Here is a 27,433-nt window from a genome sequence, read left to right on the forward strand (position 1 = left end):
TGTATGTTTACATCAGGAGCAACGGTGACCTTAGTTTTCCTTAAGCCTGAAATAAATAACTTTGGTTAAAAAAGAACTGGACTGAAGGGAGGGCGACATAGCAAATGCCTCCCCTCCCGGCTGAAGGGGCGCTGTGGCGGGAGGCCCAGCCGTTCCCTTTTCGGGCCTTCGTGCTGCTTCGGGGGGGCGGGGTTAGCTTGGTTCCGGCTCTTGGCCGCTGCAGACGTGGTCCTGCCGGCATTGTGCACGGTCGGGGCCCAGCGTCAGCTGCCGCGGAGTCTCGGAAGTCGCCGCCGCTATGGGTGTGCGCAAGAAAAGCAAGAACCCGCCGCTGCTCAGCCATGAGTTCGTCATCCAGAACCACGCCGACATCGTGTCGTGCGTCGCCATGGTGTTCTTGCTCGGACTGATGTTCGAGGTGAGTCAGTCCGGGGCCGGCTTTCGCGGGCCCTATGCTGCCTTGCCTGCCGGCTGCGGGGCAGCCCAGCGCTCCCAGCTGTACCGGGGTTACGTGGCACTCCGCTGTGTCAGGCGGACCCCGAGCCCGACCACCAGGCCGGCCTTTGGCGGAGCCGCCCTGCCACGGATATACGGACACCTGGGTCGCGGTTGTATGTTTTCCCGGCCATGGCCAGCCGGGCTCCGGAGCCGCTCCGTTCACACCGAGTCGGGAAGGGCCGGGCCCCCGCCGCGAAGCGCTCTGGGAGTTGTAGTTTCCTGCGCTGTCGCAGAGCGGCAGCAGTGAAGCAGCGGACTACAATGTCCAGGGTGCAGCGCGGATGGGCAAGGCGGGGCTTCGCGCCTGGTCATCCTGTGGGTGGTAATGCACAAGGGGTTGACGTGTACAATTCTGCACTGTGCAGTTTCCGATATCTCATTCTGCTTACCGATCATATCCAACATTAATATGTCGATTTAATGCATTCTTAGATATCCTATACTGTTTAAAATGCAAGCAAGAAGTATTAAAAGAATAAGTCAATTCGAGAATCAATCTGATTGAAATGCAGAGTTACAGTGTCCTTGTATTCATAACTTCGTGTCTCTGCCTTTCTCTGTGTTCTACTTCAAGAAGTTTGAGTGGTGACATTCCCCATCTCCGACTTTTCTTTCCTCTCAAATCCTTGAACATGTCACTTCCCATACCCATCTTTCCCACAACCCTATATTTGAATCTTTTCAACCAGTTTTCCTGTCTTGCCTCAATATTGAAACAGCCCCATTCAGTCACGTGTGACTACATTATCCCTCCTCGATCTCTAAAGCATTTGATATGGCTGTCCACATCACCCTCCTCCTACACGTGTCTTCCAATGTTTAGCTTAGTGGAACAATTCCTACTTGATTCTACTCTTACCTATCCAATGTAGACAGAGCATCTCCAACAATGGTTTCTCTTCACCATTCACCCCTACACCATTACTCTGGAGTCCCCCAAAGCTCAATCCTTGTCTCCTTCCTCCTCATCTACATGCTAGAAACCATGACGATACCATCCATAGATATGGATCATATTTCATGTGTCTGCTGCTCACACCCAGCTTTACTTCTCCACCACTGCTCAACCTCTCCACTGCCTCTGTGTTGTCAGACTACTTGTCCAACATTTAGTCTTGAATAAGCCACAATTTCCTCCCCCGCCACCCCGGCCAGTGAATCAGACATTTTGTAGTCACAGTGTCCTCTTTTGACCCCGAGCTGAATATCCAATCCCATATTCTATCCATCACAGATTCTTCCTATGTCTTCCTCCATAACAGCACCAACCTTTGCCCCTTCCTCAGCCTATCTGCTGCTGAAACCCTCATCCATGCTTTTCTAGGCTTCGGAATCAACTATTCCAATGCTCTCCTGGCTGGCAACCCATTCATCCACCTACTGAAATTTACAGCTCATTCAAAACTCTGCTGCCCATATCCTATCCCATACTAAGTCCCAACTCGTGCATCACCTCTGTGCTTGCTGTCCGAGATTAGGTCCCAGTCCCCTAGTGCCTCGACTTCAAAATTCTCATCTTCATGATTAAATACCTTCATAACTTTGCCCCTCCCTATCTCCAACCTTTTCCAGCCCTACAAATTCCCCCCCCGAACTCCATCCTTCTGACTCTCACATTTTGCGCATCCTTTGCCCCATCATTGGTGATCATGCCTGGAGTGACCTAGGCATTATGCTCTGGAATTCCCTCCATAAACCCCTCTGCCTCTCCAGCTCCCTTTCTTCCTTTAAGACCCTCCCTAAACTTCACCCCTACGACCAAACTTTTTGCCACTGCTAATATATGATGTCTATTTTTATCTGATTATGCCTCTATGAACCACCTTGGGACATTCTTCTATCTTAATGGTGCGTATAAATGCAGATTGTTGCTGTTCCTCAGCAGTAATAACTGCTATAGAAATATAAGTTGATAGTGTATCAGAAATGTATTTTTGATTCTTAAGGAGTTTTTTCGAGATAAATTTCAAGCTTTGAAGAGTTTAAATTTTGTCCCTTAAAATGCTTTTCCCCTGTTCTTCTGAAGATGCTGGATATGATTTCACACAGGTCCTAACCGCCTCTGATATATCACACACAGGTCACCATTATTCACTTGAGTCTAAACAGTGCATATCAGCATTTGACTGCTGAGTCCAATTCTGACCTCGTCCCCTGCCCATACATGCACAATGCGCAGATAGTGACCAGCGTGTGAACTGTGAGTGATTTTTATTTTCTCCATAGCACCTCAAGTGCTGCCCTGATGAGATCAAGATGAACGAAGAACAACTTTTAATACTGTAACTTCCTGAATACTGACAATTCTGATCAACAGTTTTTTTTCACACACCATATATAAAATTTTTGGGTTGGATAGTCATCATTTAGCCCTACCACTGGTTTTCCGGTGGTATTTCGGTGCTATTTAAAAATTGCATTTTTTTTTAAACCACCGAAATACCACTTTCACTCGAGGCTGCTATTTTCATCAAATATGACCAGTGGTAGGGCTAACTGTATTTTGCTTTTTGATCGTGCAACATTCAAAGTAAAATGGATGGTATTTTTGTGGGTGGTAAAAATGGTGGTATTGATGAATTTACCTCTGGTAATTTTCGGTGGTATTTCGGTGTTGGGAGTCTTGGCCGCAGGTAAAAGAAGTGCAGGGTAGGAGTTGATGTTTTATTGCTGTTTTTGTTCTTGCTGTTGATGTTGTATTTCTTGTTGTGTTATTGTTGTTATATTGTTGTTGCAAAAAAATTATTCATTGACTTTTACATTTTTCAAAGTTTACAACATTTTATAACATTTTGTTAAACCTAACCATTCTTGTACTGTGTCTAACTTTTAGAAAATGAAGGGTAAAACTCAACGATAGTGGGCGGTAAAGGTGATGAAACGTAATTCTCACTGTTCAAACAAAGCGTTGATTTATGAGCTGCTGATGTCCTCAACTATCATCAAATGTTCTCAATGTCCACAAATGTCATCCAATTTTCTTAAATATCCTTAAATTGTCCTCCAATTTTCTCAAATAATAAAAGCCTCAAATAACCATAAAATATAACTCTGAACTTACATAAAGGTGTCTGTAAAACTCAGCCTTCTCATGTGGAATGGACTGCAGCTCCGTTTTTTTAAAATGGTGTCCGTAGCGCTGGATTCAATCAGATAAGATCCGATAAGACTGCACTTTTCTCAGTGGTAATTTAGGCCAGTAGTAAAAATGGTGGTATTGATGAATTTACCTCTGGTGGTATTTCGATGTTGCCCATTTAATGGGCTGGATTTTCATTTTTTCGATCACTTACCACCAAAAATACCACTGGTGGTAAATTCATTGCAGGTTACCACCGATTTCATAATTTCACACCGAAATACCACCGGTGTTAAATTCATCAGTGATTTACCACCGATGGTAAAATGTTCCACAGATTTTATTTTTTTTCTGTTTTTATGACCTCAAGTGTGCAACACCGAACTACCACTGAAAATTACCACCAGAGGTGAATTCATCAATATCGCCATTTTTACCACTGGGCTAAATTATCACTGAGAAAACTGCAGTCTTATCTGATCTTATATGATCGAATCCAGTGTTACAGATGCCATTTTAAAAAACGGAGCTGCAGTCCATTCCACGTGAGAAGGCTGAGCTTGACGGGACTAGCTTTGTTATAGCACTTTTTTTGACAGACAGGTGTCAGAAGTAGGGCGATGGCAGCGAGCCTGGGCCCGACGGCGAGAGAAAGGCTGTGTGAGGCAGGGGTGAGAGAGAAGTGGGGCCCCGAACCAGAAACGGGACCCTGCGATCAGTCCGACCACGTTGTTGCTCCACGGATTCTTCGACTGAGCTGCTGCTCCTCCACGAGCCTGCTCCTCCGACCGACCGCCAATTGGGCCTCCCGCTGAGCCACGAGCCCCTGACCGGATCCCGTGAGCCCCGAGCCTTCCGCTGAACCGCGAGTCCCGAGTGGGTGGTGGTGGCGGCGGCGGACGGCCGGAGTGGGGGGAGGGAATGAAAGAGAGCTGGGGTTGGGGGGGCGGGGGGGGGGGTGAAGGAGGAGGAGGAGAGAGGGGCCTGGGGGGGGGGAAAGAGGAGGAGAGTGAGAGAAGGGCTGGGGGGGGGGGGAGGAGGAGAGTGAGAGAAGGGCTGGGGGGGGGGGGAGGAGGAGAGTGAGAGGGGCTGTGGGGGGGGGGAGGAGGAGAGTGAGAGGGGCTATGGGGGGGGAGGAGGAGAGTGAGAGGGGCTGGGGGGGGAGGAGGAGGAGGAGAGTGAGTGGGGGGCTGGGGAGAGGGGAGAAGGAGTGGGAGGAGGAGAGGGGAAGGGGGGGTGGGGGGGAAGGAGGAGAGAGAGGGGCTGTGGGGGGGAGGAGAGTGAGGGGCTGTGGGGGGGGGAGGAAAGTGAGAGGGGCTGTGGGGGTGGGGGAGGAGAGTTAGAGGGGCTGTGGGGGTGAGGGAGGAGAGTGAGAGGGGCTGTGGGGGTGGGGGAGGAGAGTGAGGGGCTGTGGGGGTGGGGGAGGAGAGTGAGAGGGGCTGTGGGGGTGGGGGAGGAGAGTGAGAGGGGCTGTGGAGGTGGGGGAGGAGAGTGAGAGGGGCTGTGGGGGTGGGGGAGGAGAGTGAGAGGGGCTGTGGGGAGGAGGAGGAGAGTGAGGGGAGCTGGGGGGGGAGGAGGAGAGTGAGGGGAGCTGGGGGGGGAGGAGGAGAGTGAGGGGAGCTGGGGGGGGAGGAGGAGAGTGAGGGGAGCTGGGGGGGAGGAGGAGAGTGAGGGGGGCTGGGGGGGGAGAGGAGAGGGGGGTTGGGGGAGGAGAGTGAGAGGGGGGCTGGGGGGGAGGAGGAGAGGGGGGGCAGGGGGGAGGAGGAGGAGAGTGGGGGCGGACTGGAGGGTGGAGGAGTAGGAGAGTGGGGGGGGCTGGGGGGGGAGGAGGTGGAGAGTGAGGGGGGGCTGGGAGGAGGAGAGTGAGGGGGGGTTGGGGGGGGGAGGAGGAGAGTGTGAGGGGGGGCTGGGAGGAGGAGAGTGAGGGGGGGTTGGGGGGGGAGGAGGAGAGTGTGGGGGGGAGGAGGAGGAGAGTGAGGGGGGGTTGGGGGGGGGAGGAGGAGGAGAGTGAGGGGGGCTGGGGAGGAGGAGGAGAGCGAGGGGGGCTGGGGGGGGAGGAGGAGGAGAGCGAGGGGGGCTGGGGGGGGAGGAGGAGAGCGAGGGGGGCTGGGCGGGAGGAGGAGGAGGAGAGTGAGGGGGGCTGGGGGGGAGGAGGAGAGTGAGGGGGTGTTGGGGGGGGGGAGGAGGAGGAGGAGGAGGAGGAGAGTGAGGGGGGAGGAGGAGGAGAGTGAGGGGAGGAGGAGGAGGAGAGTGAGGGGGGAGGAGGAGGAGAGTGAGGGGGAGGAGGAGGAGAGTGAGGGGGAGGAGGAGGAGAGTGAGGGGAGGAGGAGGAGAGTGAGGGGGGGAGGAGGAGGAGAGTGAGGGGGGAGGAGGAGGAGAGTGAGGGGGGGCTGGGGGCAGGAGGAGAGTGAGGGGGGGCTGGGGGGGAGGAGGAGGGTGAGGGGGGAGGAGGAGAGTGAGGGGGCTGGGGGGGAAGAGGAGGAGGAGAGTGGGGGGGCTGGGGGGGGAGGAGGAGAGTGGAGGGGTTTAGGGGGAGGAGGAGAGTGGGGGGGGCTGGAGGAGGAGGAGTGAGCGGGGGCTGGGGAGGAGGAGAGTGAGGGGGGGCTGGGGTGGGAGGAGGAGGAGAGTGAGGGGGGCTGGGGAGGAGGAGGAGGAGAGTGAGGGGGGCTGGGGAGGAGGAGGAGAAGAGGGAGGGCTGGGGGGGGTGGAGAGTGGGGGAGGAGGAGGAGCGTGAGGGGGGGCTGGGGGGAGGAGGAGAGTGAGGGGGGGGCTGGGGGAGGAGGAGAGTGAGAGGGGGGATGGGGATAAGGAGAGTGAGAGGGGGGCTGGGGGGAGAAGGAGAGTGAGGGGGGGGGGAAGGAGGAGGAAAGTGAGAGGGGGGCTGGGGGGAGGGGAGGAGGAGAGTTTAGAGGGGGGAAGAGGAGGAGAGTGGGTGGGCTGGGGGGGGAGAGGAGGAGAGTGAGGAGGGCTGGAGGGGGGGAGAAGGAGAGTGAGGGGGGCTGGGGGGGAGGAGGAGAGTGTGGGGGGCTAGGGGGAGGAGGAGAGTGGGGTGTTGGGGGGGGGGAGGAAGGAGAGTGCGGGGGGGGGGAGGAGGAGGAGTGAGAGGGTTGATGAGGAGGAGGAGAGTGAGGGGGGCTGGCCGGGGGGGAGAGTGAGGGGGTCTGGGGCGGGCGGGGGAGAGGAGGGAGTCTGGTGGGGGAGAGGAGGAGAATGAGGGGGGCTTGGGGGGTGGGGAGAGAGGGGCTGGGGGGGGGGAGAAGGGAGAGTTGGGGGGGGAGGGCTGGGTTGGGGAGGAGGAGGAGGAAAGAGAGCGGGCTGGGGGAGAGTGAGAGGGGTTGGGGTTGGAGGAGAGGGAGGGGGGGTTGGGGGTGGAGGAGAGGGAGGGGGGTTGGGAGCGGAGGAGAGGGAGGGGGGTTGAGGAGAGGGAGGGGGGTTGGGGAGAGGGAGGGGAGCTGGGGGGAGGGAGGCGGAGAGGGAGGGGTGCTGGGGGGGGAAGGAGGAGAGGGAGGGGAGCTGGGGAGGGGGAAAGGAGGAGAGGGAGGGGAGCTGGGGGGGGGGAAAAGAAGGAGAGGGAGGGGAGCTGGGGGGGGGGAAAGGAGGAGAGGGAGGGGAGCTGGGGTGGGGGGGAGGAGAGGGAGGGGAGCTGGGGTGGGGGGGAGGAGAGGGAGGCGAGCTGGGGGGGGGGAGGAGGAGGCTGGGGGTGGGGGAGGAGAGGGAGGGGGCAAGGAGGAGGAGCGTAAGACGGGGCTGGGAATAGGAATAGAGTGTGGGAGGAGGGGGAAGAGAGAGGGTGGGGAGGGGGAAGAGAGACTCGGAGAAAGAGAGACATGGGTGGGGGGGTATTGGAGGGGAGAGAGGGAACTCGGAAGGCGGATCACATTCTTGCAACCCCCTACAAGGGACATTGTTGGAGTGGATGATATCCGGAAGTCATGAATTCGCTTCATACTCAATAAACCTGTTAACAATTCGTGCACAGTGCCCCCTCTATGGTGGGGTTGGGGGAAAGGATGCCCTTGTGTTTGGGTAAGGCACTGGCTGGGGGAGGCATGCACTTGCCCCCGTGTCCCTATCCCCCAAGCGATGCCAATGGGCTGGGCCGATGCAGGCGAGCAATGCACCCGGTGGATAAGCTTCATAAGCACCTGGTGTAGGTGGTGAGGGGAGATTGGGAGAACTTAGGGGAGAGCACTGGATGCGGCAGGGAGAGGAGGAGCAGGTGGGTACCACCCATTTATACTTTGCACGTTGAAAAATAAGAATGAAGTACAGTTTGCTCTACCACCGGTTTTATTTGATGAAAATAGCATCCTTTGAGTGAGTGGTATTTCGGTGGTTTAAAAAAAACTTAAATAGCACCGAAGTACCACTGGAAAACCAATGGTAGGGCAAAATGATGAAAATCCAGCTCAATGATGTCATTAAAAACGGCAAAAAAATAAGGTTGGTGGTATTTTTTTACCACCGGTGGTAAATCACTGATGAATTTAACACTGGTGGTATTTCAGTGCTAAATTATGAAATCGGCGACATTTCAGTGGTAATCTGCAATGAATTTACCATCGGTGATATTTTCGGTGGTCAATCAGTGGTAAATGATCAAAAAAAATGATACACATTCAGCCCAAAATCTTAAAAAATAATACTGTTTTGCATTCGTTGTCATGTATATAACCCATGAATCATTGCTGCATTGTTCATTGGAATGTATGGAGGGAGAGGTTAAAACAGCAAATACTCTCATTAACATTGGAGCACTTCAGCATCAAGGCCTGCGTCTTGTTGGGAGTTGGTTGGCAGCCATTGAAAAGGAGGTGGAGGTCGAGTGTTGCATTTTACATTCTGTTTGGTGGTTGCAGATTGGGTAGGTTTACTAATGATTAAAATATCATTACTTATTTATGGTAGCTGAGCTGATATATTATCTTTCCTGTTTTGCAGGTGACAGCTAAGACAGCTGTTTCTTTTGTCACTCTTCAATATAATGTCACAATCCCTGCAATAGGTATGTTTTCTTGCCGCCTTTTTAAGATTTCTCACAACAACTTGCATTTACATAGCGCCTTTAACGTAGTAAAACGTCCCCAGGCATGTCGAAGGAATGCTGTCAAACAAAATTTGACCCCAAGCCTCACAAGATGAAATTTAGGGCAAATGACCAACAACTTGATCAAAGAGGTAGTTTTTAAGCAGTGTTTTAAAGGAGGGAATTCCAGGGCCTCCCTTGGGGCCTAGGCAGCTGAAGGCACAGTCACCAGTGGTGGAGCGATTAAAATTGCGGATGCGCAAGAGGTCAGAATTGGCGGAGCGTTGATATCTCGGAGGATTGTAGGACTGGAGGAGATTAGAGATAGGGAGGGGTGAGGCCATGGAGAGATTTGAAAAGAAGACTGAGAAATTTAAAATTGAGGTGTTGCCGGACCGGGAGCCAACGTAGGTCAGCGAGCACAGGGGTGAATGGGACTTGGTGTGAGTTAGGGTACAGGCAGAAGAGTTTTGGATGAGCTCAAGTTTACGGAGGGTGCAAAGTGGGAGGCTGGCTTGGAGAGCATTGAAATAGTTAAGTCTCGAGGTAACAAAGGCATTGAGGAGAAGAATTGTTAGTGTGGGCCACAGGCCTTCATATCAGAGTTATACACTTTAATGATGATGGTGGTGTTTCCTTGCCAGTTTTCTCCCATCCCTGTCCTCTCCTGAAGCTGTTGATTCTTGTTGGTGAATGGACATTGGTTGCCCACCTGTATTTTATATAAATGAACCTCGATGGTGAGTGTTGGCAGATTAAAGTGGTGTAAATCAGAGCTGAGCTTTATCCCGGCAACCACAATATATCTGCAGCAGCGATTGAAAGCAATCAGGAACGGGAGTCTTAATCAATTGTCCCTTTCCCTTAGACCAACTTTAGTGTCTTTCTTGCTGCCGTGAAGAAGATCGGCCAATTCGTTGGGGTACTTTTTAAATGTTATGGATGCAACTCCAAACTTTTTCTAATTTTTTCAAGGATGCTAAGTTACCTTACAAAGAATCAAGTATTATTGCAAAATGTCTAGTCTTCGAGTTTAAAACAAACTTATTTTATGAGGTTATTTTCCATTTGATTTATTCATTTAATGCGTTTCTATTTCCCGTTCTCTGATCCTGCACCAAAACAAGAAAAAAATGGGAGTAGGGTTGAAAATTGCACATTATTGATTTAGATTTGTGTATCCACCATACCGTAGTTAATGTGTTGCAGATTAGTGGATATTTATTATGAGTATAATAATGGAGAGCTTTCACGATGGAAAATTGCAAAATCGGTGTCCAGTAGCACTGGGTTTAATTTTAATCACCAAAAAAATATTTGGAAGTTTTGGTCTAATTGCTTTGTTCACATTTTCTCTCCCTTTTCTGTCAAATTTCTCTTGAAGGCATTGGCTCTTTGCTGAGGCACCCACCTACACTTCATTCAAGTGGTTTTTCTTCATGTGTGATCTTCGACGCTGATTGTAGCATGCATCACATCCAAGCCAATCCTGTTCTCAAGGGTATTCACACATAGATACTTGAGGTAGAGGGATCACGAGATGGTGATCAGGAGCATGTGTCCTGGCTGGCTGACTCTCCACTCTAACCCTAATTGTACCAGCAGAGATTTGTTAAAGGCAAGATATGTTTGAAAAACGTAGTAGATTTTTGAAGAAGTGACAAATTGGATAGATAAAGGGAATGCTATAGTTGTATATATGGATTTTCAGTAGACTGTGTAAAGAAGTTTCTCCTGCTCTCTGTTCTAAACCCCTTTCAATTTTAAAGGGGGAACAGGGAGAGTGTATGTACACAAACCTTTGAAGGTGGTGGGACAAGTTGAGAAGGCTATTCAATGCTATAAAAAAGCATATGGGAGCCTTTGCTTTATAAACAAAGGCAAAGAGCACAAAAGCAAAGAAGTTATGCTATACAGTTATAAATTGCTGGTTAGGTCCCAGCTGGAGTATTGTGTTCAATTCTGGGCACCAAACTTTAGGAAGGATGTTAAGGCCTCAGAGAAGGTGCAGAGGAGATTTACTAGAATGGTACCAGGGATGTGGGATTTCCGTTATGTGGAGAGACTAGAGAAACTGGGGTGGTTCTCCTTTGAGCAGAGGAGGTTTTGATAGAGGTGTTCGGAATCATGAAGAGTTTTGATACAAGTAAGGAGAAAATGTATCCAGTGGTAGAAGGATTGGTAACCAGAGGACACAGATTTAAGTTGATTGTCAAAAGAACCAGAGGCGAGTTGAGAAGTTTTTTTAATGCAGCGAGTAGTTATGATGTGGAATGCACTGCCTGATAGGGTGGTGGAAGCAGAATCAATAATAATTTTCAAAGGCGGGAAATTTGTAGGGCTATGGGGAAAGGGCAGGAGGACAGTTATCGACAATTGAGTAGATCGCGGATCGGTGTGGAGGAGCTCGACGCAGAGGGAGATCGTGGGGAGGGTAGTCCGAGAGATTAACGAGATGGGGAGAGAGTGCGGATGTTGAGAAATCGTGAGGAGAGGGGGAGGAGAGATCGCAGCAGTTTTCTTTGAGGGACCGGAGGAAACACTCCTGCTCCTCCTGGCCCACAAAGTGCTGGAAATACACTTGCTTGCTGGATCTGGCAGCTCCTGTCACCCTTCAGCTGCTGGGTTTCCTGTGCCCTGGGAAACCCAGCCTGCAGCCATTTTCTGACCCATCACTTGAGATTGGGTTACTTGCCCGGCCCCAAATACGACCCGGTTAAACTGGAAGTGGGCATATTCACAGTGGGTTGGGGCTGAGTTTCCCATGTTTTACAGTTTAACCTCCCTACCCTCCTGCCTGTTCTGGGGGACAGCAGGTCTTAAAATTAACCCCATAATTTCCAAGGCTTCGACAATTTTTTGCCTCAGAATCCAAGGATGTACCTGGTCAACCTCAGCATACTATTTGGCTCTGAGCTGAACTTCCCACCTCAAATCCTCCCCATCACTAAGACCAACTACTTCCATCTCCATAATATCATCCATCTCCACCCCTGCCTCAGCACATCTGTTGTTGAAGTCCTTATTCATGCTTTTGGCTCGAGACTTAACTATTCTAATGCCTTTCTGACCGGCTTCCATCCTCCATAAACATGAGCTCATCCAAAAATCTGGTGCCCATATCCGAACGTATCAAGTCCCGTTCACCCTGTGCTTGCTGACCTACATTGGCTCCCAGTCCAACAACACCTCGATTTTAGAATTCTCATCCTCATGTTCAAATTCCTCAATGGCCTCGCCCCTTCATATCTCTATAACCTTCTACAACCCTCCGAGATATCTGCGCTCCTCCAATTCGGGACTCTTGCGCATCTCCGAGTTTCTCTGCCCCACCGTTGGCAGCTGTCCCTTCAGCCGTCTAGGCCCGAAGCTCTAGTATTCCCTCACTAAACCTTTCTGCCTCCACTTTTCTCTCCTCCTTTAAAACACTCCTTAAAACCTACCTCTTCTCTTAATATCTTTCTTTGGCTCAGTGTCGGCAATTTGTTTTGTCTGATTACGCTCCCGTAAAGTGCCTTGGATCGTTTTATTGCATTAAAGGTGCTATATAAATGCAAGATGCTGTTTTTCTCTTGAGCAAAGACTTGGGCAAAGTACATACAAATTACCTGTGCCATTTTTTTTTGATGAACCTCTATAATTTGACAATCTTCTTCTCTCACCTCACTTAACGATTCTCTTATTACTGACACACTTATTTCCTTTGATGCTTTTTGAAATATTTTTCTCATATTTCCTCTTAGTTTTCCTTAACCTCTTATTTTCTCATATTCTCTTTTCATTTTTCATTATTTTTATAGTCCGTTTATAGGTGCTCTCCTTCAATTTTAATTGGTTTCTATCTTTATTTATCCATGGCATCCTAAAACTACTAGTTATTTTCATTTTAATGGAATATGCGTATTTTGTACCTTTGCAATCACTTTTTAAAAATAAATCCCACTCTTGTTCTACAGTCCTTTGTGCCAATTTCTCCTTCTACCTCACCTGAGCTAGCTTGCAGCTCATCTTTCTAAAATCTGCATTAATCCAATATGATCTAGTTTGTGTACTAATTAATTTTCTAGTTGGATCTTGAACTTTATCATATTGCAGTTATACTCCCAAGATAATACTCATCCACATTTAGTTAAACCACCTGAGCTATTTCATTGCTCATTTTGAGATCTAGCAACTCCTCCACCTTTAAAGGCCAACTAACATCCTGCTTGAGGAAGGAGTTCTGTATACATATTAGGAATTGAATTCCCTTTTCTCCACTTACTTACACTCTCTTCCAATTGATAATTAAAACCTCCCAGAATATAATTTTGCTACTCCTCTCTCTAATCTAACTGTAGATTTCTTCCTCTGTTTCTTTCCCACAATTTGCATGCATTGATTCCTGGAAACAATCGCCTACGATAGGCTAATTTGTTCTTTTGTTTTACGAATAAAATTTGAGCCTGAGTATTAATAAATCATGAATTCTTTATTTCATTTCTTAGATGAAAAGGCTGAACAGTTTATTCTTTACCATTATGGATTTAGAGACTTGGCCACAATATTCTTTTATACATTGGTTGCTGTCATTCTCCATGCCATCGTGCAAGAGTACGTGCTTGATGTGAGTATAGTTACATTTTTTGGAATCTCAAGTGATGCAGGATTTTTGCAGCTATAAATAAAATGACCATGAACTTTCATTTCAGAAAATCAACAGGCGGATGCACTTTTCAAAAACAAAGCACAGCAAATTCAATGAATCTGGACAACTCAGTGCCTTTTACCTGGTTTCTTTTGTCTGGGGAACATGTATTTTAGCCTCTGTAAGTATAAAGTTTACTTTGCATAGTTACTGGTTTCATTAAATATAGTGCATTACCACATGGCCGAAACAAACACTCTCTCTTTAAATTTTTCTATAGGAAAATTATGCAACAAATCCTACAAATTTATGGGAAAGCTACCCCCACACACTGATGCCGTGAGTACTTTTAGAATTTCTGCTAGTGAAAGAAGCAGACATTGGAAAACAGCAATGCTACATCCTTAAACTAGTTATCAAACAAATGCTCCCCTCTTTCCCCCCATCCCCAACCTTTTGCAGAGCATTAATATCCCATGCCGTAGCTGTGATGTTACCCACAATCTAAGACCATCGTCATCATCATAGGCAGTCCCTCGGGGTCGAGGATGACTTGCTTTCACACTTAAAAATAAGTTTTCAGATGACTGGAGAGTCCAATGCAGGACCTACAATCTCTGTCACAGGTGGGGCGAATGGGTGGGTGGGATGCCTGGGTTGCTGCGCGCTCCTTCGCTGTTGACACTTGGGGCTCAAGTTTTTGGAGCAACTAGTTTAGAATGGAGCATCTTAGAAATTGCAATTCTCGGCATTTAGTTTGCTCCAGTTCGAGTGAGTTAGAATAGTTTCATTGTAGAACAGTTTTTTTCACCAGCCACTTACGCCTGTTTTGCAAGTTTAGGCAGCGAAAACTTACTCCAAACTAACTTAGAATGGAGTAAGTGTAGATTTTTGCACGCTCAGAAAAACCTTGCCTACACTTTATAAATTAGGTATAGGGAACGAGAGATTGGAGGGGCGGGGGTGCGAAGTTATGGAATTTTACAAACATTTAACACTTTCACTTCTACAAATAAAGAGCCATCCTGAATAATAAATGATAAATAAAGTAAATAAAAAATACATTGAACTTTCCTACCTAATCTGAAGCAGCAGCAGCCTTCGAGCTGCGAAAATTTAGGCCATTCGGCCAGGGAACAGGGGTGGCGTCAGGCCACCCACAGCGACAGTAGTAGCAGCCTTCGAGCCTCGAAGATTTAGGCCGTTCGGCCAGGGAACAGAGGTGACGTCAGGCCACCCACAGCGACGGTAGCAGCAGCCTTCGAGCCTTGAAGATTTACGCCGTTCGGCCAGGGGATAGGGAAGGCGTACAAAGCACCAGGAGGGAGAGCCAGCCAGCCAGCAAGTTTAAAAGTTTAATTTGTACTTCAAATATGGGTGCTGCATTATCAACACCACAGATTATGCAATGGTTCTCCATCAATTCACTGCATAGGAGAGAATTGATTAGAGCTCACCGCACCAGGAACGTCATAACCCGTAGGCTGATGGGCAGGAGACCTTACCCATGTCGGCAATATCGAGCCAGGCGTTCGTACCTGGACATGAGCGAGGCTGATTGTGTCAAAAGGCTGTGTTTCCGCAGGGAAGTTGTCGTTGAGATCTGTGATATGCTGAGAGCGGATTTGCAGCCCAGAAGCAGAACGCCGACTGCCTAGTCTGTTGAAGTGAAGGCAACAGTTGCACTTTCCTTCTATGCCTCGGGATCGTTTCAAGCTACAACTGGAGATGTGTGTGCCATCTCTCAACGTGCAATACATGCCTGCGTTTACCAGGTCACGGCTGCACTGTATGCGCAGAGGAATGACTTCATCAAATTCCCAATGACTGGCCAAGCAATACATGACGAGGCTCTGGGCTCCTCCAAGATTGCTGGCTTCCCAAAGGTACAGGGCTGCATTGATTGTACCCACATCGCCTTGCGAGCACCTGTGGAGGATTCCGAGCAGTACAGGAAAAGAAAAGGTTTCCACTCCAAGAATGTACAGCTCGTGTGTGGCGATAAGCAGTGCATCATGTCAGTCGATGCGAGATACCCTGGCAGCACCCATGATGCATTCATCCTACGCGACAGCGTTATATCTGACATGTTTGAGCAGCAGCCAGAAGGGCAGAGCTGGCTACTGTGAGACAAAGGGTACAGCCTCGCCACCTGGCTCATGACGCCCCTACACGTAACACGGATGGAAGCTGACCGTCAATACAACATGTCGCACATTGCGACGCGCAGCATCATAGAGAGGACCATTGGCATCTTGAAAGTTTTTCCGATGCCTGGACCATTCCGGAGGCTACTTGTAATACTCTCCTACGATTGTCGGTCAGTTCACTGTTGTGTGCTGCATGCTGCATAACTTAGCCATCATGAGGCAGCAGGAGCTGGTAGTGGGACCTGAAGACCCACATGAGGGGAGAGTGCCTGATGATAGTAATTTGGAAGAGCAGGATGAGGATGATGATGACGATCAGGAAAGCATGCAAGTGCCTGATGCCGGAGCACGAGGTCGGAGGAAGGCGGTCCATCGTGCTCCTTTAACGATTGCTCAAGCCCTGCGCCAGCAGCTCATCCGTGAACGCTTCAATTACTGATGCCTGAGGGCTCTGCGACAACTGTTGTGCATGGACGTGTTTATTTTTTGGAGTTGTTCCTATGTTGTGTTGTGTTAATGGAACATGATTCAGTTTTAATGAAAAAATATTTTATTAAGTTAACGTTCGTGTAATATATTTGTTGTATCAAACTTTACTTTTTAATATGACTCTTTACGATCACTTAAACTTTAAGATCACACAAACTTGTAAAGTTACAAAACAATTTCAATGTGAAAAATCTTACACTCTTAAGATCACAAACTTCAAGATCACCTTTTAGTTGCAAAATTAAATAAGTTACAAAATGTGAGAGCATTTACACTATAAGATCACTTAAGTTGTAAAGTTACAAAACTTAAACAATTTTAATTTGAAAAACGTTACTACAGTTACATCAAGAACAAGAACAAAAGCAGCAAAGAAAGGCTGCAACCATCTCTCATCCACATCTCGGTGAATGTTCACTTCGTCATGGGGGTGTCATTTGATTGACCGGGCTGTGCGCCCTTATTGCAGCAGCTACCTCACCCAGGCCCTCCCTGACGGCCTGTGCCGTCACTTACATGCCCTCCGACGACCTGTGCCGTCACTTGCACTTCCTCGGACATTCCCTCCCTCATTCCCCATGTCATTACTGCTGTTTCTTCCGTCAGTACCGTTACCTCGTCACCCACCGCACTGACGCCGCCCACGAGTGATCGGGTAAGGTCATTGCTCTCCACACCCAATGCCACAACCTGAGCCACATCTGTTGCACGCTGCATCTCAGGAGAGCGTGTTTCCAATAATCTCCTCTGCCTGGGTCTGCCTCGCAGCACCACTCCAGTGGGGGCAGTGGGTGTAAACTGCCGCATTACACCAGCAGCACCACTGAGACCCGCAATGTCGGAATCTGTGAAACCATGGAAGGTGGAACCAGAACCTATGCAAGGGTTTGAAACACTGATGTCTGCTAATGTGGGCTCAAATATTAAGTTGGAAGGTCTCCCCTGAAGACATTTCAGTCAACGCCTGCAGCCACCCTTGGTCTGGATCATCCGCATCTGGATATTCAGGATTGGCATCCTCATCTTCTGCAAAATATATCAACGGTCAAATGTTTAGCAACAGAGGAGGGGGCAGGCTGCGTGGCATGAATACTCTCACACATAGCAGGCCAGGCAGCAGGTTGATTTGAACGGCCACAATGCATTTTTAGGACTTACCCTCTCCCTCACGTGCGGGCCCAGCTTGTGCTGTACCGATTGCTTTTCTCCATGTACAACTCATCATAGCAGCTACCCTCTGTTCCAAGGGTGTCAGGGGATGCAGATTTGGCACACCTCCTCCTGTTCGAGTTCTTTCCCTTTTGTTGTGGGCCAATTTCTTCTGCAAAGATTAAAATATCACTTTTTACAGAGTGCGGCTTTCTGCAGGGGACATATACAGATAGTCACATTTACAATTACGATTCCATTGAAAAATGAAAATATTACTTACACTAACCACTTGACCAAGGTCATGCCATTTCTTTTTACACTGACTTCCAGATCTCCTGGTATGCACCACTGTGCAGTAATCTTCTGCAACTTGGTTCCAGCGTTTCTTGATTTCTTTGGGTGGCACTTTTATGCGACCTCTGTTGCTGATATCCAGCTCCTGCCATTTCTGCTCAATGACGTTAACTAATATCTCTACTTCCTCCTGCAAGAAATTCTTTGTTCTTGGGGTGGACATTGTTCCATTGCTGTATTCAATTGACGCTCTGATTTTTCAAAACACACCGTCCTTATTTTGCATGCACCTATGCAGCACTTGTTCTGGAAGTTTCGCCGGCAGATCTTCGGCGCCATGCTTTGGCCCCACCCACCGCAGATGATTTCAGCAGGTGATTTATTTAACAGTGCTGCTAAAAGCACTCCTTCAGGCACAAAAAATCAGCAAAATTCGCTCAAGCCTTTCCACAGCTCTACAAAACAAAACAGCACTTTTCCTAATTTACCTTTAAAAATGGCCAAGTGCCAATGTTTGTATTACACTGTGCATGTGCACACGCGCAGGGCTGCCGGCATGAAATCTTCTGAGGTAACCCGCCGGCAGATCTTCGGCGCCATGCTTTGGCTCCACCCACTGCAGATGCTTGCACGCCGCGCCAAGCTGGAACGGGCCCGGTTCGGAGCGCAGAATGCCGAGGTAGACATTAGGCGCACTTGTTCCACGAAACAGATGTGCCTCTCGGAGGTGTGCCGTTCTGAAGGAGGCCTGAAACTTGCCCCCTTGGCTTCAGCTTGGTCTTGGCGAAGAGACTAGAGGTGTTCAGCATCTTCCCGGATGCTTTTCCTCCACTCTGAGCGGTCTTGGGCCAAGGATTCCCAGGTGTCGGTGGGCATGTTACATTTTTTCAAGGAGGCTTTGAGGGTGACCTTGAAGCATTTTCTCTGCTCACCTGGGGCTTGCTTGCCATGTCGGAGCTTGTTTTGGGAGTCTCGTGTCAGGCATGCGAACGATGTGGCCCGTCCAGCGGAGCTGGTCGAGCGTGGTCAGTGCTTTGATGGTGGGGATGCTGGCCTGAGCGAGAACACTGACGGTGCGCCTATCCTGCCAATGAATTTGCAGGATCTTGCAGAGGCAGCATTGGTGGTACTTCTCCAATATTTTGAGATACCTGCTATACATAGTCCATGTCTCTCAGCCATATAGGAGGGTGGATATCACCACTGCTCTGTAGACCACGAGCTTGGTGCCTGGTTTGAGGTCCTGGTCTTCAAACACACACTTCCTCAGGCAACCGAAGGCTGCATTGGCACAGTGAAGGCGATGTTGGACCTCATCGTCAATGTCTGCCTTTGTTGACAGTAGGCTCTCAAAATATGGAAAATGGTCCACGTTGTCCAAGGCTTCATCGTGTATTTTGATAACCAGGGGGCAGTGCTGTGTGGTGGGGGCAGGTTGGTAGAGGACCTTTGTCTTACTGATGTTCAGTGTAAGGCCCTTGCTCTCATATGCCTTCGGGAAGGTGTTGACGATGACTTGGAGTTCGACCTCCGAGTGTGCGCAGACGCAGACGTCGTCTGCATACTATCGTTCGATGACGGAGGATGGGACAACCTTGTTTCTGGCCTGGAGGCGGCAGAGGTTGAACAGATTCCCGTTTGTCTAATTTAGCTCCACTCCAGTGGGAGGCTTGCTGAGGGGGAGATGGAGCATTACAGCAAGGAAGATCAAGAAGAGCGTTGGTGCAATGATACAGCCTTGCTTGACCCTGGTCCGAATGTGGAATGTGTCTGGTGGATCTGTTGGTCAGGATCTCGGCTTGCATGTCCAGAGAAGTGAGAGCTAATGCATTTGGGAAGGGCTAACAAGGAAAGTGAATACACATTAAATGGTAGAATATGGAGAAGTGTAGAGGAATAAAGGGACCTGGGAGTGCATGCCCACAGATCCCTGAAGGTAATATAGAAACGTAGAAAATAGGTGCAGGAGTAGGTCATTCGGTCCTTCGAGCCTGCACCACCATTCAGTATGATCACAGCTGATCATGCAACTTCAGTACCCCATTCCTACTTTCTCTCCATACCCCTTGATCCCTTTAGCCGTAAGGGCCACATCTAATTCCCTTTTGAATATATCTAACTAACTGGCCTCAACAACTTTCTGTGGTAGAGAATTCCACAGGTTCACAATTCTCTGAATGAATTCTCCTCATCTCGGTCCTAAATGGCTTACCTCTTATCCTTAGACTGTGACCCCTGGTTCTGGACTTACCCAACATCGGGAACATTCTTCCTGCATCTAACCTGTCCAATCCCGTCAGAATTTTATGTTTCTATGAGATCCCCTCTCATTTTTCTAAATTCCAGTGAATATAAGCCTAGTCGATCCAATCTTTCTTCATATGTCAGTCCTGCCCTCTCGGGAATCAGTCTGGTGAACCTTCGCTGCACTCCCTCAATAGCAAGAATGTCCTTCCTCAGATTAGGAGACCAAAACTGTACACAATATTCAAGATATGGACCAAGGCCCTGTACAACTGCAGTAAGACCTCCCTGCTCCTATACTCAATTCCTCTTGCTATGAAGGCCAACATGCCATTTACCTTCTTCACTGCCTGCTTGTACCTGCATGCCAACTTTCCAAAACTGATGTACCATGACACCCAGGTCTCGTTGCACCTCCCCTTTTCCTAATCTGTCACCATTCAGATAATATTCTGCCTTCCTGTTTTTGCCACCAAAGTGGATAACCTCACATTTATCTACATTATACCGCATCTGCCATGCATTTGCCCACTCACCTAACCTGTCCAAGTCACCCTGTAGCCTCTTGGCATCCTCCTCACAGCTCACACAGAAGGCATACGGAATGCTTGCCTTTATTAGCTGAGGCAAAGAATATAAAAGCAAGTGAGTTATGCTTGAACTGTATAAAACACTGGTTAGGCCACAGCTGGAGTACTGCATGCAGTTCTGGTCACCGCATTACAGGAAGAATGTGATTGCACTGGAGAGGGTACAGAGGAGATTTACAAGGATGTTGCCAGGAGTGGAGGATCTTAGCTATGAGAACAGATTGGATAGGCTGGGTTTGTTTTCCTTGGAACAGAGGAGTCAGAGGGGAGACCTCATTGAGGTGTATAAAATTATGAGGGACCGAGATATAATGGATAGAAAAGGCCTACTTCCCTTGGCACAGGGGACAACAACCAGGTGGCATAAATTGATAGATGGTTTTGAGGGGAAATTTCTTCATGCAGAGGGTTGTGGGGGTCTGGAACTCACTGCCTGAAAGGGTGGTAGAGGCAGAAACCCTCACCACATTTTAAAAGTACTTGGATGTGCAACTTGAAGTGCCATAACCTGCGGGGTTACGGACCTAGAGCTGGTAAGGGGGATTAGGCTGGGTAGCCTCTTGTTGGCCGACACCGACATGATGGGCCGAAATGGCCTCCTTTCATGCTGTAAACTTCTATGAAACTATGAAGCAGGTGGAGGATGGTGACAAACTTTTGAGTGCAGCCGAATCTGAGGAGGACGCTCCATAATCCTTCACGGTTAGCAGTGTCGAAGGCTTTTGTGAGGTCGAAGAAGGCTATGTACACGGATTGGTGCTGTTCCCTGCATTTCTCTTGTATCTGCTGCGCAGTGAAGATCATGTCCATTGTGCCCTCGGTGGGCGGAATCCGCATTGCGACTCTGGGAGTTCTTCAGCCACAGGAAGAAGGAGATTCAGGAGAATTCTTGCGATGATTTTCCCGGTGGTCGACAGCAGGGAGATTCCTCTGTAGTTACCGCAGTCTGACTTGTCACCTTTCTTGAAGATGGTCGAGATTACAGCGTCTCTCCTATGTCCTGGCATGATCTCCTTCCAGATAAGAGAGATGAGGTCATGGATCCGCACCTGAGGAAGAGAGTGTTCGAAGACCAGGCCCTCAAATCTACCACCAAGCTCATGGTCTACGGGGCTGTAGTAATACTCACCCTCCTGTATGGATCAGAGGCATGGACGATGTACAGAAGACACCTCAAGTCGCTGGAGATATATCACCAACGATGTCTTTGCAAGATCCTGCAAATCCCCTGGGAGAACAGGCGCACCAACATCAGTGTCCTCGACCAAGCTAACATCCTCAGTATTCAAGCACTGACCACACTCGATCAGTTTCGTTGGGCAGGACACATAGTTCGCATGCCATAACGGACTCCCTAAGCAAATGCTCTATGAGGAGCTCCTTCACGGCACACAAGCCAAAGGTGGGCAACGGAAACGTTACAAGGACGCCCTCAAAGCCTCCCTGATAAAGTGCGACATCACCACTGACACCTGGGAGTCCCTGGCCGAAGACCACCCTAGGTGGAGAAAGTGCATCCGGGAGGGTGTTGAGCTCTTCAAATCTCAACACTGAGAGCGTGAAGAGGTCAAGCGCAGGCAGCGGAAGGAGCGTGTGGTAAACCAGTCCCACCCACCCCTTCCCTTGACAAATGTCTGTCCCATACCTCGGGAGCCTCTTATCAACAAAAGCAGACATTGATGCAGAAATTCAACATTTTCTTTAATTAGCCAGCCTTCTGTATGTTAATTGTTTGTATCATCAATACTATCTTGCCGATCACCTGAGTTGTGTATAGTAATTCATGACATTGTCTGTATTCGCATAGCAATAAGTTACACTGTAATAATCATTTGATGACATTATCTGTATGTTAAACGATTCAGAAAGCAGTTAACCGTGATTTCAGGACAATGCCATTTTGATTCAACATTGTCTGCATGTTAATGGTCTAAATGTACTATGCAAAGAAATAAAAGTTTAAAGGCTTTTTAGGTATAAGAGATGGAACTGGTTTTTGTCACACACATACACGGACACCAGTGACACTGGAATCTCGAAAGGTGTGCCACTTCTTGGAGAGCTGCCTTTGCAAGCAGAGAGTTTGCTTGTGTTTTGTGGCTCATATGAATGTCTAAATAAAAGACCCGATCCTGCCTTTACTACAACTGAGTGTATGCGGAATTCGACATTTAAAGCAACAAAGCGAAAAGAGCAAGGCAGCCTTACAACAATGAGTTCTTGTCCAGTAGTGGGGTAGGTCCTTGGGTGCTTGGGCCGTAGGTTGTCTTGACTGCACTGAAGAATCTTAGCATGTCGTGGTTGTCGGCTGGCTGCTGGATTTCTTGAACTTTCTCCACCCACCATCTGTTCTTTAGGTTGCGGGTTTTTCTGTTGGACCTTGGCCTTCAGGCATCTGTAGAGCTACTTTCTTGCCCTCGAGTTGTGTAGCTGCTTCCAGTCCAAGAATGCCTTGCGCTTGCGGCATATTAGCTCCTGGTCGTTCTCATCGAATGACTGAGCGTCTCTTCGCAGGTGCTGATTATGGAAGCCTTGAGGGGTGACCAGGCACTCTAGCCCCTCTGCGTCTCTGGGTCACTGGGAGTCGTCAGGTTGGTAGCAAGGCGCTGGCTGAATCGGGCTTTCTTAGCAGGGTCTTCGAGTGCACCGCGGTTGATTTTCCTGTGGCATTGTTTCTATTGCCGTCGCTGTTTTGGGTCAATGTTGATGGTGATGATAGAGCGACTTAGGCGGTGGTCCTTCCAGCAGTCGCCAGTTCCTGTCATGGCGTGGGCAGTGCGCACGTCTATAACGTAGTCTAGCAGATGCCAGTGCTTGGAGCGAGGGTGCTGCCAAGAAGCTTTATATTTGTCCTTCTGACGGAACATGGTATTGATTATGACGAGGCCATGTTCGAAGTATTTCGTCAGCAGGAGGGTGCCATTGGAGTTGGCTTTCCCTAACCCCTCACTGCCGATTACACCTCCCCAGAGGTCTGTGTCCTTTCCGACTCTGGCGTTGAAGTCGCCAAGGAGGATCAGCTTGTCGCTCGTTGGGACTCGGGACAGGGATTGTTCAAGGATGGAGTAGAATTCCTGTTTGGTTTCGTCTGCAGCTTCCAGTGTTGGGGCACATGCGCTGAAGACCATAGTGCACTGGTTCCGGGCTAGGGTAAGCCAAAGAGTCATGAGGCATTCGTTTATCCCTCTGGGGGAGTCTCTGAGACAACCCACAAGTTTGTTTTTTATGGAGTTGACACTCGCTATCCAGAATATTGCATTAAAAAATTGTAACTAGTGAGCGGCACTTCAGAAAGGTTATGAGGAAATTGAGGGAGGGTGAGCCAAATTCCAATTTGAGCATCGCGATAAACTTACTGGGCGTGATGCCAGATCCCTCACGTGATGTGACATTATGGCTGTGACCAGAATTTTAATTGTAATATTTTCTGTTTATTTAAATCTACATAAGTCTTAAGACGGGACTACACTGTCATATGTCAGGAACTCAAGACAAGTGCATCATTTGATGGAAATCAGGAGCGGAAACTCTGATGGCTAATTAAAGAAAATTATTGGAATGAAGATTTGTTTCCAAAGGGCTGCATCTTGCTGACCACTAGCAACATGCATGCAAGAGTTGAAATATGCTATGTATTTGATTGCTGATAGTTACTTAGTTTAACACTATAAGCACATATTACAGCAATCCAGGTGAAGAGCACTATCAATCAACAGTTATGTCATCCTGTGATATTTATGCAGTAACTTCGTTCAGAGCTGGCAGCAAAGGATCCCAAAGATGCCTGGAACTGCATATGTTACTTATAGTAATGTTAACGTTTTCAAAATATTGTCGTCGTCATCTTCGGTGGTCTCTCGTCTCAAGGACGACTTGCTTCCACACCAAAGAGGGATGAGTTCACAGATGTTTCAATGAAGGATCTGATATTCCAGGTCCCGAACTACATATTGAAGGGTGGGAGATGCCTATGTGGATTTTTTGAACGTGTGGTGGCCGTTACACACCAGCCACCACAAGGGCTTGACCGAGTTAGGTCTTAGTCCAGTGGCAAGGATTATCCAAGATGACTGGAGACCAGCTCTGCTGCAGGGACCTAGTGCGCGCACATATCGCAGTGTGGGCTGGCCCGTGCTTCACCTGGGCCCTCTCCTCTCACATCTCTCCTGGGCTCCGATCACGTTGCTCTGCAACCTCTCACCACTCCTTCGCCCTGACCTCGCTGCTCCTGCCCACGCTCCAATTAGTGACCTGGATTTTGGTGACTGATTTGTTTAAACCCTCCCCAACAGCATTAGCAATCCCCCCGCAAGGATATTAGTCGCTGCTCCACTGAGGTGCAATCCCTCTGGCCTGTACAGGTCCCACCTCCCCCAGAACCGGTCCCAATGTCCCAGGTATCTAAAGCCTTTAGCGCCGACGATAACCCACCGTGGAAGTTCGTGGCCGTTGTGATTTTGCTGCACCCAGTCGGTAAGCCCTTGGTGCCTCGTTATCTTCTCCCCGGAAGTGCTAACGCAAGGCGCAAAGGAGACCAATTTCTCCCCCTTAGTCTTGAGTTTATTTCTGCAAGTTAGTTAATAGTTGAATAAATAGATGCATGGCAGGGGACTTCAGTCCTGTGGAATGCACATCCAGTGCCATGTGGGAACTCCAGGATGTTTCCAGGACACTGGTTTCAGAGCTTGAATAGCAGCTAGCGTCACTGCAGTGTATCATCATAGGCAGTCCCTTGGAATCGAGGAGGACTTGCTTCCACTCCCAAAGTGAGTTCTTTGATGGCTGAACAGTCCGATACAAGAGCCACAGACCCTGTTACAGGTGGGACAAACATTCGTCAAGGGAATGAGTCGGTGGGGCTGGTTTGCCGTGTGCCCCTTCCGCTGCCTGCGCTTGGCCTCTTCATGCTCTTTGCGTGAGACTCGGAAGAGCTTAATGCCCTCCTGGATGTACTTTCTCCACCTCGGGTGGTCTTCGGCCAGGGTCTCCCAGGTGTCAGTGGTGATGTCGCACTTTACCAGGGAGGCTTTGAGGGTGTCCTTATAACGTTTCTGCTGTCCTCCTTTGGCTCGTTTACCATGAAGGAGCTCCGCATAAAGCATTTGCTTAGGGAGTCTCGGATCTGGCATGCGAACTATGTGGCTTACCCAGCGAAGCTGATCGAGTGTGGTCAGTGCTTCAATACTGGGGATGTAGGCCTGGTCGAGGACACTGATTGTTGGTGCGCCTGTCCTCCCAGGGGATTTGCAGGATCTTGCGGCGACATCATTGGTGATATATCTCCAGCGACTTGAGGTGCCTTCTATACATTGTCCATTCCTCAGATCCATACAGGAGGGCGAGTATTACTACAGCCCTGTAGACCATGAGCTTGGTTGTAGATTTGAGGGCCTGGTCTTCAAACACTCGTTTCCTCAGATGGCCGAAGGCTGCACTGGAGGCGATGCTGAATCTCCGCATCAATGTCTGCCTTTGTTGATAAGAGGCTCCTGAGATATGGGAAATGGTCCACGTTGTCCAGGGCCGCACCGTGGATCTTGATGATTGGAGGGCAGTGCTGTGCAGCGGTGACAGGCTGGTGGAGGACCTTTGACTTATGGATGTTAAGCGTAAGGCCCATGCTTTCATATGCCTCAGTGAATACATTGACTATATCCTGGAGTTCAGCCTCTGAATGTGCACAGACTCGGGCATCGTCCGCATACTGCAGCTCAACAACAGAGGTTGGGGTGATCTTGGACCTGGCCTGGAGGCGGCGTAGGTTAAACAGCTTCCCACTGGTTCTGTAGTTTAGTTCCACTCCAGCAGGGAGCTTGTTGATTGTGAGGTGGAGCATGGCTGCGAGGAAGATTGAGAAGAGGGTCGGAGCGATGACTCAGCCCTGTTTGAACCCGGTCCGGACATGGATTGGGTCTGTAATGGATCCGTTGGTAAGGATCACGGCCTGCATGTCATCGTGAAGCAGGCGAAGGATGTTGACAAACTTTTGGGGACATCCGAAACTGAGGAGGACGCTCCATAGACCCTCACGGTTGATAGTGTCAAAGGCCTTTGAAAGATCGAAAAAGGCAATGTATAAGGGCTGGCGCTGCTCCCTGCATTTTTCCTGCAAATGCCGAGCTGCAAAGATCATGTCTGTTGTGCCCCGTAGGGGCCGAAATCCGCATTGTGATTCCGGGAGGAGCTCCTCGGCCACAGAGAGAAGACAATTTGAGGAGAACTGAGCGACGACTTTCCCAGTGGCTGATAGGGAGATTTCCCTGTAGTTGCCGCAGTCGGACTTGTCCCCTTTTTTAAAAATGGTCACAATCACTACATCTCTCAGATCTCCCGGCATGCTCTCTTCCCTCCAGATGAGAGAGATGAGGTCATGTATCCGCGCCAACAATGCCTCTCCACCATACTTTAGCGCCTCAGCAAGGATTCCATCCACACCCGTAGCCTCGTTATTCTTGAGCTGTTTTATGGCTTTGCCTACCTCGTGCAACGTTGGAGTTTCACTGAGTTGGTGGCGGGTCGCATGCTGCGGGATGGAATTGAGAACACTCGAGTCAAAGGCAGAGTCTCGATTGAGGAGATCTTCAAAGTGCTACTTCCATCGGGCCCTGACAGCCTCGGTGTCCTTGAGGCGTGTTTCCCCGTTCTTGGCCAGGAGTGGGGTGGGGCCTTGGGAGTTTGAACTGTAGATGGCCTTGACTGCAGTGAAGAATCCTCGCATATCGTGGCTGTCGGCCAGTTGTTGTATCTCCTGTGCTTTCTCCATTCACCACCTGTTCTTTAGGTCCCGGGTTTTTTGTTGGGCCTGAGATTTGAGCCGTCTGTAATGTTGTTTTGCAGCTCCCGAGTTGGGCTGTTGCTTGAGGCTCAGAAATGCTTTGCGCTTGCGATCTATTAGTTCTTCGATCTTCTGATCATTTTCATCAAATCAGTCCTGATGTTTTCTGGTTGAGTGACTAAGTGTCTCTTCACAGGCACTGGTTATAGAGGCCTGGAGGGCAGACCAAGCGCTATGGGCATTCAGCATCTGAGGGTCATCAAGGCACGCCAGGCTGGCTGTACAGGGCTCTCTTAGCTGGGTCTCTAAGTGCCCCGGCATTAACTTTTTTGCGGAACTGCTTCTGCTGTCCCCTCTGCTTTGGGGCAATGTTAATGTTGATGATGGATCGGATTAGGCGGTGGTCCATCCAGCAGTCGTCAGCTCCTGTCATGGCGCGGGTGATGTGCACATCCTTGCGATCCCTGGCTCGGACGATGACCAGCAGATGCCGGTGTTTGGAGCGAGGG

General features: G+C 49.2%; 1 protein-coding gene across 3 annotated transcripts in view; it reads left to right on the plus strand.

The window, feature by feature from the left end:
- Positions 1-201: 201 nt before the first annotated feature.
- The window catches only part of tram1 (translocation associated membrane protein 1), a 44,733-nt gene continuing 17,501 nt past the window's right edge, over positions 202-27,433 (plus strand). For all 3 annotated transcript variants that reach the window (XM_070891255.1, XM_070891256.1, XM_070891257.1), the window contains exons 1-5: positions 202-418; positions 8,519-8,582; positions 13,091-13,209; positions 13,295-13,411; positions 13,511-13,569. In XM_070891255.1, coding sequence (XP_070747356.1) covers positions 299-418; positions 8,519-8,582; positions 13,091-13,209; positions 13,295-13,411; positions 13,511-13,569 — 479 coding nt within the window. In that variant the 5' untranslated portion in view covers positions 202-298. The remainder of the gene's footprint in view (positions 419-8,518; positions 8,583-13,090; positions 13,210-13,294; positions 13,412-13,510; positions 13,570-27,433) is intronic.

The sequence above is a fragment of the Pristiophorus japonicus genome, chromosome 1, assembly GCF_044704955.1.
Source record: "Pristiophorus japonicus isolate sPriJap1 chromosome 1, sPriJap1.hap1, whole genome shotgun sequence".
NCBI classification, from domain to species: Eukaryota; Metazoa; Chordata; class Chondrichthyes; family Pristiophoridae; genus Pristiophorus; species Pristiophorus japonicus.